Genomic DNA, 19,290 nt, shown 5'->3' on the forward strand with positions numbered 1-19,290 from the left:
GGCGCGCTACCTGTCTCACTCTTTTCCGGCCTCCAGCTTTTCCTGCTGGAGCCCGCCCCTTAGAGGTGGCGGGCGCGGACCGGTCATGGAGCCCATAGAGTTAAAGGTGGTTAATTTTACCTGTAAAATCCATAGATTTAGGAGGTTCCCTAGTGGCCGTTAGCCAGAGGTGTAGTGGAGATTTTTTTACTGGGGGGACGCTATTTTAAATTAGGTCATCCCAAACAATGCCAAACAAGTGCGCACGCGCGCAGTGCACTCACAAAACGGGCAGACAGGTCCACAGAAACTACCGGTATGCTTAGTCCTACTTTACTTACTGTACTGCAAAAAGCAGACGGCGCTGCGCTCAACACACACAGACTCAAAACCATGGACACACTGGCACATACGTTACATAAATAATGTATAGGCCTAAATTGCATAAACTACAGTATTGCAACTAAGCAGACAGCGCTGCTTTTCTCTCTCTCTATCTCCACTTTCAAAATCTATTTAAAACTCATAACAAACAAACAAAATTCCCAAAGTTGTCCTGAAATTAACTTATTAAATAAACAAAACGAAAAATATATATAGCCTACTAATGCAAACATTGAATCTGGACTGGAAATTATTCTGATTAGGCTTAGCCTACATTGCAAATAAGCAGACAGCGCTGCTTTTTTTACACACACACACACACACACACACACACACACACACACACACACACACACACACACACACACACACACACACACACACACACACACACACACACACACACACACACACACACACACACACACACACACACACACACCTTGCGTTTTGAAGACTGATACATCAGATATGGATGAACAAACTTTGCAGCCCAGTTTCCCAGCTTTGCAGTCTATCCACGGGTATGCCTCTCGTTTCCTCCGCCACATCTCCTCCGTCCATACCTCTGGGAAAGATGAGCTTGAGCTAGCCAGGGGAACGTTGCTAGCGCAGCTAACGTGCACGTTAGCTAGCATTATCCACGTCTTTAGGCGGCTCTTCTGATGATGTACTGTAGTACTAGTAGCAGCTTCACTTGTAGCTTTGGTGCTGCTAGACTCTTTCTTCTTGTGAATTATATTCTTTTTAGAAAAGAAGTCAAGTAAAAAATGTTTGCCTGCCATTATAGAGCTTTTTCGTGAGCGTTCTTGAGGGAAAGAGCTGCCGCAAAATCGGCGGGCGGTAAGCTGGCACCCACAGCTCGCCGCGGGGTCACGAGCGTGATGACTAATCATAATTCTTTAAGGAAATCGTTTTTATTTTTTATTATAATTACTGTGAAATGTATTATGTTTTTGTCATTATTACAACAAATACACACTTGCAACTGATAAGACTGGCAATGATTTTATATTTATTAGACTATTCCAAAAAAGATCATGCTCCAAATAAGTGGGGGTACGGCGTACCCCCGCATCCAACGCCCACTACACCACTGCCGTTAGCTGTACAAAAAAAATGGGGGGAAAAGTCGCTTATAGTCCGAAAAGTACGGTAGTTGGTATTAAGGGGAACAACAAACTCTGTGTTTGGCACTGATGTTTGAAGAGTGTCACGGAGATCACACTCCCTGCAGAGTATTGCATATGACTTATGTCACATCGTCATTTACTTTATAACAGTCAGAGAAAGAGATGTGAGTTTTTTTCATGACTTCCCATTGAAGTCAGTGCAAAGGACTGTTGCACTATTCATGACCTAATATGGGCAAGAGGTTGGCATTAAATCTTTCATGTCCAATTTCAGTTTTCATATCTTGCTCGACGTGTCTTACAGTTTACGTTTTGATAAACATACCACTGGTATCAGTCTAGTTTTTCTATCAGCTCTTGAATTGTGCTAAAAACTCAAATAAAAGGAATGTACGAAGAACTTCCTGCTCTATTCCCTGGGACTTCTTGGTTCCCGTAGAAGTCCTTTACTGACTGTCGGAAAAAGCCCGTACTCATAACGTATCAATCAGGAAACGGGGCGCTCTTTGTTTGACAATCAGTCTGACAAGAGGCAGACTGATTCCCAGCATATGTTTGATGTATAACTTTTTGTAAATGTCAAGCACACATGTGCAGGTGTATATTTAGAAGAGGCAATTCATGTTATTCGTTTATATCTGGAAGAAATGATTCGTAATAGATATTTTATGAATAAAACAGGTGGCTAAAATGGTTTTCAATATTCTCTCCAGCCGCCAATTTTATTTTGTTCGAGTTCCCTCTGAAACGGGTCTCCTCTGGCTGCGGTGTCACTGTTGGACCCTACAGTATTTATTTACACTGTCTTTCTCTCACACATTCCTTCCCAGTGAGCCAGGCCTTGGGCTGCCAGCGGAGGACGTAAAGTCGAGCGGGAGCCAAGGCCACTGTCAGCTCTCTGTGGTTAGAATAACCCAGAAAAACCTCCTGGGAAACGTCTTGGTTCAGAGCAGAGCTGACGGGGAAACAAGTGAGAGGTAAGAGATGAAGGAGATTTGGGGGGGGGGGGTTCAAAGAAGTACAGTAGCCGAACCAAAGAACCATGAGAAGAACGTTTTACGGTTTTTAGTCATTTCGAACTTTTCCATTCTTTCATAAATTAGCGTTTTACTTTCGAACATTTGATTATTTATTTTTAAATATGAATCAGATTGGTATTATCTAAGACTTCACAATTGTTGATGAGGAAGTGATCTTCTTGAGCGTGCATATTTACACAAACTATCGCCCCAAACGTTATGATGTATGTACCTTTTAATAATATAAGTGTTGTTTTTTTTTCTTGTCAACTATTTGTGTTGATAATAGTTGATAAAAACCTCTTAATATCGTCTTTGCATATTGATTTTGGCTTTAACAAAATTAGGACACAAAACATTTCACAAGTGAACAATCTAATCCCCCCCCCCACAAAATACACATAAAACATATTTTATACTTGTACTATACAACTTAAAATGTGTGTTGTGTTTCAGTATAGTGGTATAATAATAATGTAACACTACTTTTTTTTCTATGAAAGTTGGTCCGGACTTTTCTCAACACTTGGTGAGCCCCATTCGTCATGTTACAAATGGTTTCAGGTGAAGTGATGCCAAATGATCCACACGTTTAACGCTATGGGTTGCTGCATACAGTTTTCCTTCAGCATCTTAAACAATATAAACATATTTCCATGTGCACACCATGGGTGGATACACAGGATATACAGACTATCATTTCCAAATCCAACACATATTGTCCAGTCATATAAAATGAAGGCCCTGTAAAAATAGAGACAACTGACTTGTCTTTTATAGAGACATGAAGCTGATAGGCAAAACTAAAACCACTGCCACCACCGTGTTATCGGCTGGTAACCAAAGTGCAAAGCCTCTCCGCTTACATGGCTCGAGCAATAAAATGTCACACATTATCTCCAATCTCTCTCTTCTCACTCATTGTTCTCCGGCTCGTTCGCCCCTGAGACTGTGTGTGTCTTTGACACGTGTGGAGAAAGGACACACTATCAGTTTTTCCAATTACTTATTGGTCATGATCAATTAGCAACATTTTAAGCCACTGCGGTAACCTTGTATAAATACACTGGTGGAGTTCAATGGCCATCATGGCTGACAATTAAATTGGTCTGTCACTGGTGGGCCCTTCATTAATCTCAACTTGTCATTCTTGTTTATGCCGGTTATAATGTGTGTGTGTGTGTGTGTGTGTGTGTGTGTGTGTGTGTGTGTGTGTGTGTGTGTGTGTGTGTGTGTGTGTGTGTGTGTGTGTGTGTGTGTGTGTGTGTGTGTGTGTGTGTGTGTGTGTGTGTGTGTGTGTGTGTGTGTGTGTGTGTGTGTGTGTGTGTGTGTGTGTGTGTGTCGTGGTGAAGGGGAGATCAGATCTGTGATGTGTGAGAAGTTAGAGGTTGTGTGTATATATGTCCCTGTGTGTGTTTATTTGCGTGAATCTATATGTGTCCATGTGCAGGAAGTGTATATTTTCTGTGTGTGGGCATGGACGTGTGGTATGTGGAAATCGTTGTAATCGTAACTGTCATGTTGAAGCTTGTTGGCACCCCCGGGGCGATTACCTCATGTGTCCTTGAGTATTTTCTAAATTGCTCTGAGATGTTTAGAGCCTCACCAAATGATTTTCATAATTGTGCCGTAGCGTGGCCGTTTACGCCATGTGAGAAAACTCCTGCTCACTTAAACCTACTGTTACACAGATTGAAATAGACAGAAAAAATGTGGTATGTTGCGTTTAGTTTATAATCTGTAATCCTCTTCCCGATTTCTCTCTGATTTTACTGAATGAATAATAAAAGATAAGGAGTAAAGATGGGGTGTAAATATTTCATTTAGTTTTGAAAGTTGGTACTTTTATTGGCCTTTTGGTAACTGATGGGATCTTAAACTGAGTTAGCATTGGGAACTAAGACACACACACACACACACACACACACACACACACACACACACACACACACACACACACACACACACACACACACTGGTGCAAAACAATAGCTTGAACCACATACTCGCTCTCGTGCTGCTGACCTTTCACCCTCTTCACTGTCTTCTGACCCTCCTGGTGTGACACCCCCCCCCCCCCCCCGTTGGCAGGAGGGTGGGTTGGCATTGGTCACATAACCCCCCCCATCCCACCCCACCACACCCTCTCCTGGCCTCCCCCCTCATTGTTTCTGGGTGAGTGTATCTGACTGGACACGAACAAAGGAGCGTGGGCGCCCGAGGACGCAGGCCCGCCCTGATCTTATTTACATATGAATGTCGACGCCCATTTTGTAACTTGCCTCCTATGTACAGCTTTCATCAGTGATATGATGAGTGTGTAGATTCAGAAATGTGTGCTCATGTGCATGTGTGTTTGAGCGGGTAATGAGAGTTGGTGGACAAACTTTATGGCCTCATTTAGCTGTTTTTGAGCCAATACTTCCTGTGTTAATGAATATGTTATTGGCCAGATTTGTAGTCTCTAAATATCATTGAAGGTGAAGAGACCCATATTTCCCCTCAAACTGTGATGTATGTCCTGTCGGCCCACGGATGCTTTTGAAAGAGAAGAGATGTGGCTTCTGCGTTTGAGAGCTATATGCAAAATGGCCTAAGCCAAATCTGCTGTATTATGTTGGTGTCTAAAAGTAGTTTGTTAAAATTGAATTGTTTTTAAAATATTTAATCTAAATTCATATTCATTTAGGTGTTTACTTTCCTAAGCTGAGATCGAAAAGATTAACTGAAACTTAAAAAGAATGTCATTCAAAATATGCTTAGATATCACTCACTTGATTTTAAATGTAATGTTTGAATGTACTCAGGAACTTTATTGAGTCAAGAATCAACTTCTGATTTCACATCAAATCATTTAAAGGCGGGGTATGTCATTTTGGAGAAACCAGCTCGAGTGCGCTAGAATTTGAAAATACACAACCGGAGAAAATCTGCCACTTCCTCACAGAGCCCCTCCTCCAACACACACGAACGCGCACACGACCAATGAGGGCACGAGATAAGTTTGTGCACAGATGGAAGGCTGACAGGCAGGTAGGCCATCCAGTTACTTTAGCCGGGCCGGCTCAGATGATTGGTCGTGCTTTTTACAGCGCCACGGCTTCCACATTTTTTAATGTATTTATTGTCAAAGCATTTAATGTATTCATTGCTATCGGGATGTTAAGAGCATTCCATGGAATATAACAAAAAGTGTTTCTGAAGTGAATTACCTACCCCACCTTTAACCCGATAAAAATGAAAACAAGGTTTTAATAAAATTTCAAAAACAATACAATTATTTCAATACAAATATTGTAGTTGTACAATCAAATCAAATTGAGAAAGATTGATGTAAAATGATTAAAAATATATTATATTTCTATAAGAATTATTTGAAGAACAAACAATAACAAAAAGTATTGAATTCTAAATGAATATATTTAATACAACTAAATAAGCAATTAAAATAAAACAAAATAAATTGAAGTCTCGGTAATTACTTATAATCTTTTCTCCTTAATTACTGCAAAGAACGGACCTGAGAATGCTAATAAATTGAGAACATTTGCACATGGCAGCTTTTTTCTCTTTTCTTAGCAGACTGTTGGTGTCAAACATCAAATCATGTACCTTTGATTGGTGTGCATGGACACACACACACACACACACACACACACACACACACACACACACACACACACACACACACACACACACACACACACACACACACACACACACACACACACACACACACACACACACACACACACACACACACACACACACACAGAGAGACAAACATTAAGCCATAATTAGCAGGGTGTCCATGCTTGAGTGGGTGTGTGTTGAGCAGTGGAGTGGACAGTGAGGAGGAGGAGGAGGGTCATGGTAATGAGGACAGACTCGTCTCAGCCGTGGACGACTGGCATGTGGACCCAGAGGATGGAGACACTCCTTGCTAATTAAGAATATTGAGTGTATGTTAATGTGTCAGTGAGTGTAACTGCATAGGGGTGAGCAGTTTGTTTGAGGGTCCGCACTGTGATTTCATCGGTCTGGAGTCCAGGAGTGATGTTTTCTTTGTCTGTATTTTTCGTAGACTTTGTGTAACTTTTAGTGGTCTGATAATTAACAGTCAAGGCGTTCTGATGTGCAGATTGTGTAAACCTCTCTCGTTCATCGTGCTGTCTGGTTAGCTCCTGGTCTAAATGTTATGGCGCTATACCACTTCACTTTAACCTAACTTTAAAGTATGTGATTTTAAAGCATTTAGTTAATTGGTTTCATTCAGATGTTATCTCAGGAAAATGAAATGTTGTGTAGGTAGAAATAACAATATTAATACCTTAACATAACATAATATTGGATAGACTTTTATTAATCCCTCGTGGGGAAATTGTTTCTCTGCATTTGACCCATCCTAGTGTTAGGAGCAGTGGGCAGCCATTTTGAACGGCGCCCGGGGAGCTGTGTAGGGAACAGTGCCTTGCTCAGGGACACCTCGGTAGCACTTGGTCTTGCCGGGACTTGAACTGGTGACCTTCCAGTTGCCAAGCCAAGTCCCTATCGACTTCGCCACCACCGCCCCATATTCCTGCAATTACAAGTCTTAAAGTAAAAACCTTGAACCTAAAATCTAAACAAATGTGTTGTTGTTCCGGCATTTCGGCACAGCTTTGAGGCTGTAAGTCAAGTTTAAAGTCGACCTATCGTGCTATATTTGAAACATATATTGTAGGGCCATACAGGGCTATACAAAACATGTCTGGGAGGTTTTTTTTTCAAAATACCAAACAGATCCCCCATTGTAGCCATGCCTCATACTGCTCAAACCCCTCTTTTGCAGCCCTGTCAGAGAAACGCGGATTTAAAAAAAAAAAAAAAAAAGAGGAGGCGGAGCTAATGCCTGATCAGAATTCTACCGAAAATAAAGTTACATTCGGTTGTGATAAAACGCCATCCTGTTCTAAACCATGTCAAGGATTATTTCTGAAATAGTATGGAGTTCAAATGTTTTTTCTCTTGCGGGTTTATCACAACAGTTCCTTTTTTATTTCCTGCTTTTTGAACACGTGCTCTCCAGTACAGGTTAGCTCTGAGTGTTAGCGAGGCTTGCTAATGTAAACAAAGACGTCCAAAACACGTCAGGCATTGTTTCTGGTAGCAACTGTCTGTGGGTCCGCCGCCGCTCGTTGTACACCCGTTTTTAAAAGATTTGGGTACGGAGGAAAAGAGAGAGGGTTTTATTTTGCTGCGTGAGTTCCCCCGACACACCGGGGACATCAAACAGTGCATTTTGCATGATAGGTCCCCTTTAAGTATCTTTTTTTCTCTTCTTTTTAACTGAATTGTGGTTTCAAATATAATATTTTGAGGTTTACTATTGTGACATTACATTTAGACAAATTATCTATGGGAACATACTACTACCACTACTAAACATCAGAATTGTCACCAAGGCCAACAACTGATTGTGACAGTTCTCACATTTCTGAAATCATTTAAAAAACAATGTATACAGCAGGTATAATACATCCTCTGACCCTAAACACACTTTAATTCTGTTATTGCATGCATTTATGTCATGCAAAAAATAAATCTGACGTACTTTTCTCATATGCTTTGTTATTCCTCCATCCAAACTGCAGACAGATCCCCGTCAGGGTCACTGGCTGGTAATTGGAGGAAGGTGGCTGTGATTAAAATTCATATTTTACACCCACCGTCACATCTGCATCGCCACGGGACAGGCCTGCAGCTCCAAGGGTGCCTGGCTGATTTTATATGAGGAGTGGGATACACACACACACACACACACACACACACACACACACACACACACACACACACACACACACACACACACACACACACACACACACACACACACACACACACACACACACACACACACACACACACACACACACACACACACACACACACACACACATCAGTGCATGTATGAACACATTTAAGCATATATGCATATACACATCTTCAAACAGCACACACACACACACACACACACACACACACACACACACACACACACACACACACACACACACACACACACACACACACACACACACACACACTCACCCTGTGTCTCGCTCCTCTCCCTTGTTCCAGCTGAGTAAGACCAGGCCCGCGTCATTTCACCTCAGGGTGCCTGCAGGGGTCAGAGGTCGTGTGTAATGGCCCTGTGCATCTCCCCAGCACAGTAAGCCTACTCCGGGAGCTGACACACTCCACTACCCCACCTCCCAGGCCTTTTATCAAAACCAATACAAAGACAGGGAGCGTGTGTGTGAGCCACTCAAAGATCACATTCAGAGTTTCAAGTTGCTGAACCACGAGGTGAGAAAGTGCTTTGACCAGCCGGCGCTCACTAGTAACTCTCCACTGTGCTCGTAACACGGGACAACAATCAGCTAGTCTAGTTTAAAGCTCTTCTCAGCTCAAACATCGAGAACTCAAATAACCTATTTATCAAACAAACAAAAAAGGTTAATTAAGAATTTAATTTTTAATACAAATCTATTTTTGATGGTATGCATGTGTGCGTCATAATTAGTCTTTCAAATATTTAAAAATGTGTCGTTATTTAAAAATTACAAACGCATGTTTAGTTTGAACTTAGGACATTTGATTCCATGTAAACACTAAGGAAATTAATATATATTCCATATTCCACTTCTGACCTTAAAATACCAGCATTACTACTGTACTGTATGACCCCGAAAGAAAATAATAGAAAAATAAGCCATCATTTATTTATTCACAAGTTTAAATCAAAGTACAATCATAAGACATAATAGAGTCATTTGAAATGGGACACCAGACAAGTTTTAGGAAGCTTGAGATTAGGACCCATGTGTGAGATTTCCCGTAAGAAAGTTTGTTAGTAAGTATTAGCTTTGGTCATAACTGTTCAGCTTCATGTCCAACATGTACCTGCCTGCATACCTGTACTGTAATATAAGCCTCTGGCGATAAGTGGACGGGTTGGTTTTGTTGTAATAGGACGAGATGGCTTCTTTACCCCTCGCAGTATCCGTGTTTTTCCAGCAGTGACGGGATACGTTTCCAATGACAGCGGTGAAGTTCACGCTGTGTAGTTTGAAGTGATATTTGCATTTGCTTAGTAATTTATAGCTGGATGTGCCTTCTTGTGAAAGTGTGTGTTATTCCGCTGCGGTTGATGGTGGCAGTTAATGGATAGGGAAACTGTCAGCGTTCGGATGGAGAGGGGATGAATAATGGCCGCTGTGAGATGATGAATTATGGTTTGATACAACAATGGTTTAACTTCCTCTATAGTTATACACAAGGTCATGTCCGTGTTCTTATGAATTTATGACAGTCCTATATGAAGACCTCTGTGGTTGGCGTGTGATAAAATCAGAGGCTACATTTATTAGGATTATCTCAACAATGTTTTCCTTTCCTTTTTAATTGTTTTGCGAAGTTACACGTATAACAAATCATTTTGATGTAACTTAAAAGATTTTTGTCAAACTTGAACAAAGACATACTTGTGTTACCTATGGTGTGGCTACATTTAAAAATAGGAAACATGGTATTTAATGCTTTACATATATTATTATCAATTGAATTAAGAAGTTAAATGATTATTTTTACGAACAAGCTTTTTCTCATGCTTTTACCAGGTGATTTGTTTACCCCTTGTTTTGTTTGTTTTCTGCTGGTCCTGGATTAAAGGAAAAGTAATATAACTTCAACTATAACTTGTATATTGCTCGATGAAGGGCCATTTAACATAACGTACTGTAATAGACACCGAACACATTTTCGACCCGTGGCTAAGCAATATATTTGTCCTGTTTTTTGTTGGCACGTTCCGAGTAGTGACAGACAAGTCACTTCACTTTTACGAAACACATTCTCAAACAAAATCTATATTGATTGATCCACCGTTTCATAAAAAAACGTAACAAAAATCCTTCTCACGTTGACAACGAATGACTCATTTTCACTTTACCGGTGCCATTAAGGTGACGCATTTCAAGAGTACTGCATTTCCGAAAAAATACTCCCCTGGTTTGTTAAATAATGGAAGTCAATGAAGCCACAGGCCGACTAACTGTCTGCCTTGCATGCTTAACGCCTTGAATTAGCGTGTGTGTGTGTGTGTGTGTGTGTGTGTGTGTGTGTGTGTGTGTGTGTGTGTGTGTGTGTGTGTGTGTGTGTGTGTGTGTGTGTGTGTGTGTGTGTGTGTGTGTGTGTGTGTGTGTGTGTGTGTGTGTGTGTGTGTGTGTGTGTGGTGTGTGTGTGTGTGTGTGTGTGTGTGTGTGTGTGTGTGTGTGTGTGTGTGTGGTAGCTAAGTGACGCGGTGATGTCATAGTCCTTGTGTTTTCACATGGGAACCCGATAGCTCTGAACAATCCGAAGCGAGCAATTGTTGCATCAAACGCACTTGACATAACAGAGAGATAATTGTAGGCTTTGCGTCCACGGACCCTCCAGAGATGTGGAAGATCAAACCCCTCTAGGATTTCGGACACTTTGATGACGCGTTAATGCCCGCAGAAACATTTAGCGCCGCAGAGATCACAGCAGGAATGATGTAAATGTAATGCAGTGCAAGTTAACTGCCCCTGATATCAGGGGATGATGTACAGCTGAGATTCAGTTTTATTTGGTCTTGGGTGTTGAATATAAAATACGTCCATATTGTATTCCACTTTCGCACCTTTGATCCAGAGAGTGGCAATTATAGATGACATAATGAATGATATTATTTTGGGTAATCTAGTAATGGAAACTCCAGCGTATGGCGAGGTCAAGTAGAACTCGGTCATTATCATTAAAGGCTGGATGACTGCAGTCTTTAGCTGATTTTCTGGACAGGAGCTGACATTAATGTAACTGTAATAGCGGACCATGCTTTGACCGTAGAGATTTATTTAACTTGTATTTATTGCAGGAATGGCGTATGGCGACCATGACTTAAAAAGTGCAGCACTCTTTAAAACCCTTTTAAAGATACTACGACCTTCTTAATCTCTCGGTATTTACTCTTAGATGAGAGCAGGCAGCTTGGGGAACATCGTCAAAGTGACAAACGTGAACAATTGCACAAGTTGACAAAGCCATCAGGAAAAAATACTTTAACGACCGACTGTATGTAGCTTCCAAGATTTTAAACTAAATGTTGCAACAATGTGACGATGACATCTGGACTAGTACGTCATGAACACTTGACAGTTTAATCATTTCCTCTGGCTTCATGCAGGACAATGTCAGCTGGCCAACTTTATAATCCCTGAACGTCAACAAGCGCTCCATTCCAGCTGTGTGAATAACTCCTTAGTGTCCCCTGGTTTACGTTGCGTTTCGAGCAGCGTTTCGTTTATGCGCTTTTAGTAAACACTGCACATGTTTCGTCAAATAGGTGAAGATGTTTCTTAATTTGCATACACTGTATGTTTCCGCACTTTTGGGTTTCTTTATTTGCATAGTTTTTAGAACTGCACCACGTTTGTCCAGATGGAAATGTGTTGGGCCGCTGTAACCCATTTGCACCTGTGGGCCACCGTACAAAAGGATTGTAAAAGTGATGTATCGTTGCCTTTCAAAGTTCCTGTCTCAACATGACAAATGCACATTTTAAAGTTCTGTTTTAATTAACATCAGTTATGAAGTTGTTTTTAACCTTGAACAATGTGTTGCCACAGACAACAGGGCTTAAGAAACTATGGTTTGGCACAATGTCTGACTTGCCTTTCATTTTTCTGCCAAACATGACTCTGAAAATCCCTTTTATCTCGTTATTTTTTTTCTAAAAGTTGCCCTCCTTGAGAGACATTCAGTAAAAAGTCAGCTCTGTCTTTTACAAGGATGAAAAATCGATTTAAAAGAGCCTTGAAGCAAAGCGGGAATACCTTCTGAATCGTAAAACACTTTTGCAAAGTGTGAGAATGAGAGATGCGTGATTTTAAAGCTATATTTAAAACTTAACCGTCTTCTTTATATTGCTCGACACCTGGCAGTAACGACAAGCTTTGGCAGGTATCCTTTCCATACACACGATCATCAATATTCAGCCACCCTGTGTATTTATTATCCTTGTATAAATGTCCTGTCATTTACACCCTCTGATAAAAATATAACAACTGAAAATAGTAAGGATGCTTTCAGAAGAGCTAAAGGGAGTTATTATATTTTACCTTAAGTAGCATACAGTATTACAACTATCATTGGGACTTATAAGCATACATACAGTATTAGAGATGTGTATAATGCAGGTGTTATGGAGAAGTCACTGTAGTGGATCCACATCTAAATGTACTGGTTATATAATAGTAGTAATGCTGTCTGACTATAGTAATGGTAACATTTTAATATACTGTATATCAGTCCTATCTTTAAGATTTGAAAAGTCCATATTGAACTTGGGATATGCACGTGTGACAATATATCTCTTTTCCATGATTCCATTTGCTCATAAACATTACATATGATTTAACTTTCATCTGAATAATGCACATTTCATCGCATTGAATTAATATAAATGATCGGATGATGAATTATTAATAGTGTTAAATCAGATTTGCAGTTGTGGGTAGTAATGCTGACATACTGTAACATACTTATTTTAAATTGAATTTAAGTGAAGTGGTCTTGAACAATTCTCTTTACTCTTAAAGTTAAGAAGCACAACACATGTGTGTACTTCTACTTTTTTACATTGGGCTACACACTTGTTTTACTAATACTATATATACTCAAATTATAAATATGAATGAAATACAGTTCCTTCTACGATACTACCTAAGTATTTTTTTTTTAAAGTTTTATTTTTATTCCGAGTTATTTATGGGTTCTTTTACTTTGACATGAGTCGACATAATTATAATGTACTTTCACTTGATCTGCATTTGTGTTTACCGTACGCACATCTGTGTGTTTGCAATGACAATGTTAGTAACAGTGGAGGTTGCAGATACAGTAAAATGTGGAGGAAAGGACTTTTGTTTTTTGACTTTTCGCTAAGCTTAAAGTGGGAACAGTGGCTATAAAGAAGTGTATATTACAGTCAAAGTGAAACTGTGCATGTTAGAGTGTCGTCACACTGTGTCTTAGTTACACTTGTGTGTGTAACAGCAGTTGTAGTGTTAGTTGTGTTAAAATGATCAGTGTCACTGTTAGCTGTGAATGTGTGCTATTATTATCTCTTGCAGCAGCCGTATCAAGTCTGTCTCATGCTATCTGTCCGTGTAGGAGTTCAGGCTGTTGGTGTGATTTATGGCTCTGGGGTCGAACTGTGTATATTTACAGTCCCGTGACCTGAGAATGACTCCCGCTGGGCTCAACAAGGAGGGAGAGAGGGAGAGAGGGAGAGAGGGAGAGAGGGAGGGTCGCGGACTGCAGCACACACACTGTCGTACACACACACACATGCAACATTTTGTCTAATCCAGCCAAATAGAGGGACATACACTTCGCACAACAAATACTCTTAAAGGAGGTGTTTTTTCTACTTTTTTTGCCGCGTGTTGCCATTTTTTAAATCAGTTATCTGCTTTGATTCGTGGCCTTTCTTCTCACTTCACATGCATGCACAAAGAACATGTGCACAAAGGTTTCAACTTCACTAGGAAATGACTGCGTTAAGGATGCAATCAAACCCCCCTTTACATTTTTAAAGACACATTTAGCGCCGAGAAATACATCGCAATTATTTCTTACTGGGATAAACCCGGACTTCTTTTTTGTGATTGTGCAAAGAACTCTGGGAAATGTAGGCCACACAATGGGAGTAGACTCGAATCAGGCAATCCTGGGAAAAGTGTCGACTAAAAATACAAATAACACTTTCAACATGTCACCTTGATGACTGCTGGAATCTTAAGCAACGTCGCAGGTCGAGTGAAGTGGGGAGGATAGGAAAAGGGCCGAGGGTTAAACAAGGTGACAGATGCTTGTTTACAGATCCCAGCACCCCGGGGTGACGGCGGCGTGGAGTGACACCTCAGCTTTAGACGGTCGCAGGCCCGTTCCCAGAGCAGCAAATGGTGCCTGGCAGAAAGTACAGTTCACATGGGTTTGATGAAACCACTGCTGATAGTTTGCACCTTTTGCAGTGTTGTGCTAAAACAGGTTTCGGGGCTCTGTGTGTGTGTGTGTGTGTGTGTGTGTGTGTGTGTGTGTGTGTGTGTGTGTGTGTGTGTGTGTGTGTGTGTGTGTGTGTGTGTGTGTGTGTGTGTGTGTGTGTGTGTGTGTGGTGTGTGTGTGTGTGTGTGTGTGTGTGTGTGTGTGTGTGTGTGTGTGTGTGTGTGTGTGTGTGTGTGTGTGTGTGTGTGTGTGTGTGTGTGTGTGTGTGTGTGAACCTCTAGCAGGATAAATAGCTCGGTCACATCTGTGGTGTCCTCTGCCTCGCCGTCGTTTCTCACGCTGCTCTCCATTTTTCTCTTTTCCTACCTCCACTGCCACAGCCCAAATCCTCTTCTTTCATCAATGGCGTACATCCTCTTTCCTCTTCTTTGCTGAGCTTGTGTTCGTCCTCTTGTTCTCTCCATACCTCTCCTGACTTTACTGAGGTTTGCTCACGCCTTTAGTCTTGATGGTTTCACAATAAATAAGTAGTGTTGTTCATGTGTTCATACGCTTTCTTGACGAGTCATATCGAAGTTTTTAATCTCACGTCTGTGGTAATTGGTTACAGTCGGACCTACAGAACATCCAAAGTACACTAAATCACATGCTGTGTCCGAACAGAAACTACACATGTGTCCTTTTCGGTAAGAGCAGAAACATTTCTTGACTGCATCAGGACGCTTCTTGACAAATATCAAAACCAAAAGTTGTGCTCACTTTTTAAATTGTTGTATTCCCTGGTAATGCTTGGTATCAAATGAGATATGTTCTACTTTCATTTGTTGTATGCACTAACATGAAATTGATATCCATCTTCTATTCTCACCCTTCAAACCAAACTAATTTCTTCTAAAAGTTCAACTCTTAAACTCTCCTCTGTTTCCCCTCTCTCTCTCTCTCTCTCCCCCTCTCTATGTTTGGAGATTGAAGCGATCTGATTGGCCGGCCCGGCAGGGATAAACTCTGTGAAGCCGGGCTCTGAGAAGGGGTCGCTGTGTTTTATGAGCCATTAAAGTTTTATTCATCCCTGCACCGAGGCAGCCTTCGGCCACGGGGTCACCGTGCTTTAAATAAACTCTCATCACTCCTCCACCCCCCCCTGATATCTGCCTCCCCCTCCCTCTTTCACCCCCTTCACTCCTCCGCCCAGAGACTTAATGGACTGTTTATTGTTTGATGTTCAAGTCCGACTTCATCATTTTTTCCCTCTCTGTTTTTCGCCTGCACTTATGTTCAGCGGTGTGGAGGTCTGAGTGATGTGGTTTGTCCGCATGTTTGTACGATGTGTCGACGCATTCTCGTGTGAGTCCATGCCCGTGCTAGCCTTACACACATGCAGTATGTCTATACATTCCTTCGGTGTGTCGTGTTTTTGACACACCGTGTTTAGAAGCAACTCTTCCTTCTGCTTCAAAGGAAAGGCTGGTCAAATGTTTATTTTTTTCTGTCCAGCCAAAGACTGATTGTATTTCTCGTTGACGCAGACCTCCATTGTTGTCTAAACAAATGTTGAGTCCACCAACAAGCCACACCAATGCAGCGTGCGACCTGTTCCTTCACGTACATCGAGACAGCCACCGTAGTTTATTTTCATTCAATTATTATTATTCAATACTCACCAAATGTGTGTTAACCAACTGTGGAAAATAGTCCACATCAAAGATACGTGAACATGGTTGAAAACGGCAGTTCCCAGCTGCTTTAAGAGATCATTTTGCCTTTAAAAGTCTTCAGTGGGAAAGTGATGGGCGTGAGATTGGGAAGTGGGAAAGTATTTCGAGGTTCAAGGCTTTTATTATGTACATAGCTACAGCGTTGTTATGACGATGAAAATCTTTAGTCACAGCTGCGTTCACACCTACATTAGCAAGGTGAAAAACACAATCCTTTTATTCATTTTCACGGACATCACCACGTGTGTACGATACAACAGGGCTGACATGTTAGAAAAAAAGCAGGATCGTTTCTTAAAAGAATAAATCTTGACTCAAATGTTTACAGAAAGCAACGCAACATCATCAGGATAAATGTTGCCTTGGACAGTAAAAGAAAGCACCAGCCCACATTCGGTATTCCTGGTAACATTAACGCAGTATTTCTACTTTTTTCACTTTGATAACTTTCCACTTCTGTCAAATCTGGTCTCAGAGTTTTATAAATCCTGGTGAAGAGCGTCGGTGGCAGACATGCCTTCTAACTTGTGGATGTATTTATCAAAATGGACTTCCTGGATCATACCTGAAGCCTCATGCCCCGCCAACGCATTGTCTGTGTTGGTCTCTGATGAGTATTTCATCGCCCTGCAGCTTTTGAAGGACTTTTTGGCCGAGGGGGACGGAGTGATGGAGGGCACCTTTTGGAGGTAGACAGAGAGAGCTTGAAGAGTGTCCTCGCATGTTGTGTTACAGCTGACCCTGTCCTCAACTTTGACCCCTGACACCAGCAGAGATCTGTCACGAGAAGGGGCTGCTTAACACAAAATGGAGCCTGGTTCAAGAGTCAGAAGCAGAGCGAGACATGCACAGAGTGGGGGAGAGAGAGAGGGAGACAGTGCTCCACCGCACACAGAGGACTCATTTATCCTCTCCCTCTCTTGACTGCAGTTTTTTTCTTCCTCTCTTTTGTTTTCCCTGCACAGAAACTGTTGCCCTTTCTTCCTATACATCTCCTCTGTCTTTCCTCCCCCCATCTTCTCACCCTCGTCTGGTCGCTTTAGGACAACGCCACAGCGGCCGCCACCACCACAGGTACGGATTCACGGCTGCGAGGACCAGCAGGATTCTGGGGGGGAATCTGTGAGACGAGGCTTTAATGAGAGCGAGGCCTCGAGAAATGTATGCAAATGATATGCACACACCAAAAAGGACCCTGGGTAGGCGAGCGAGCGCCGGCCGAGCTCCCGCTGAGCTCTGAGGAAGATGAGCGGCTCAGGTCAGAAGAAAGACAACAAAACATCTCCTCCTCCTTTCTCCTTTTTCCTTTTCTTCACCCCGCATCTAGGAGAGCAGAGAGCGATGAAAACGACTCCACACATTAGCTGACAGTTTGTTGCTACACGATGCTTTGCATGTGTTTTTGAGCTGCTGTTGCTAGGTAGATTTATTTTTCTTTAATTCAAATGTGTGTGCACACTTATCCAAATGTTCCTGACTTAGCCTAGAAATAAAAAATAAGCTCAGCATTGAACTCACATTGTGCCCCCAAGTGTCAATGAAAGTCAGTTTTGTTAACAGTCATTTGACAGTAACTTCTCTTGACACTTCATTTGGAAATGTAAACAACTGTTTAATAATCAGGCTTTGGCATTTGTAACGGGATGTAAGTGAAATGACCTGTTTTACTTCTGTAATAAAAGGCATTTGTCAGCAATTAAAAGGTCATTGTAATTATATTTACATCTGATGCTAAATGTGGTTTAGTATTATCAAATGTGCTTGTAATATTAAATACAAACATTATCATTTCTTTGAGAATGTAAAATGCATCACATTTTATTTTTTAAGGAAACTAAAATGAAAATTATTTTTAAATTCAGTTATCCTTTTAAATTGTTCCCCCATTTTTTCCCAAGTTTCTTTTTACTACATGATTATCATCCTTTTGTAGGTGTACTTTATTTTACTTTACAAACCATTTGCTGTTTTAAACACATGATGCATTAAAACAGAGTATTATTAAAATAAATATTACTCCTGTCGCACACATTTAAAACAATTAATCTAAAGGCATCTTAAATCATTGTATTGACCTGTTGCTAGTCTTAAAATAATAATGTAATCTATCTGTATTTTATTTTGTATCAAACATGCAGACTTCACATTGCCGCAGCTCTCTCCTCGCTGTGTGTTCTCTCGCAGCTTCGCTCCGTAAACCGGCCTGTCTTCCCACTGCGGCTGCAAAGAAAAACAAGACACGAATAAAGGATGAGGCGAGACGGCCGCGTGACTATTTCGACGGCGTTAAGCAGTGGTCGTTCCACGCGCCACAGTGAAGCGCATCAGAAATGGAAAAGGCTCTTTTCCCAGCGTCGCTTTCGGGTGGAATAAACAAGAGGAAACGGCTTGAAGGAGAAACAAACCCATTGAGTGTTGGGAAGAAAAGGAGAGTGGCACCTGATGATGTCGACTTTGACACGTGTTAATTGCTGCTCAGCTCTCCTCATTAGGGAGTCTCAGATTATTTTAGCGCTGCAGGGCCTTGTTTGCTCTGAGAGAGGAGGCAAGCTGCCCAAACTTCTAATGGCGAGGCACGATACGCTTGGGTGGATTTATTGGGCGTAAATTACTGTGCTAAATAATTGCGTGAAATTTACAACGAACCAAGCAAAATTACTACAATTAATATAAGTAATAAATAATGTTGTAAATAAGAACAATTGCCATTATAATTGTACGTTTTTATTATAATTATGATGCAGTGATTTTTTGTTTGAATGCATCAGTTTTCTTTTATATAATAGATTTGTACTAATATAATTTATAATGCCTCTGTTTTGTCCCCATTAGGATTTTGTTCTTTCGTCAATATTCAAGATTTGTATTTGATGCATCTGAGTGCCATCTCTGTCTCTCTCATAATCAAAGATTTACAGTGAAGTACGGCCTCTATTGCTTAATCAATAAAATGCTAAAAATCAATAAAACATCCTCAGAGGAAATGGTATC

At 41.1% G+C, this 19,290-nt stretch overlaps 1 protein-coding gene across 1 annotated transcript in view; it reads right to left on the bottom strand.

Moving 5' to 3' along the window:
* LOC117459435 (homeobox protein Meis1-like) overlaps positions 1 to 19,290 on the bottom strand; it is a 100,837-nt gene that overhangs the window by 38,230 nt on the left and 43,317 nt on the right. The window contains exons 8-9 of the mRNA XM_034100213.1: positions 16,825 to 17,076; positions 2,313 to 2,451 (exon numbers count right to left, since the gene is read on the bottom strand). Coding sequence (XP_033956104.1) covers positions 2,313 to 2,451; positions 16,825 to 17,076 — 391 coding nt within the window. The remainder of the gene's footprint in view (positions 1 to 2,312; positions 2,452 to 16,824; positions 17,077 to 19,290) is intronic.

The sequence above is a fragment of the Pseudochaenichthys georgianus genome, chromosome 15 (genome assembly GCF_902827115.2).
Source record: "Pseudochaenichthys georgianus chromosome 15, fPseGeo1.2, whole genome shotgun sequence".
Classification (NCBI taxonomy): domain Eukaryota; kingdom Metazoa; phylum Chordata; class Actinopteri; order Perciformes; family Channichthyidae; genus Pseudochaenichthys; species Pseudochaenichthys georgianus.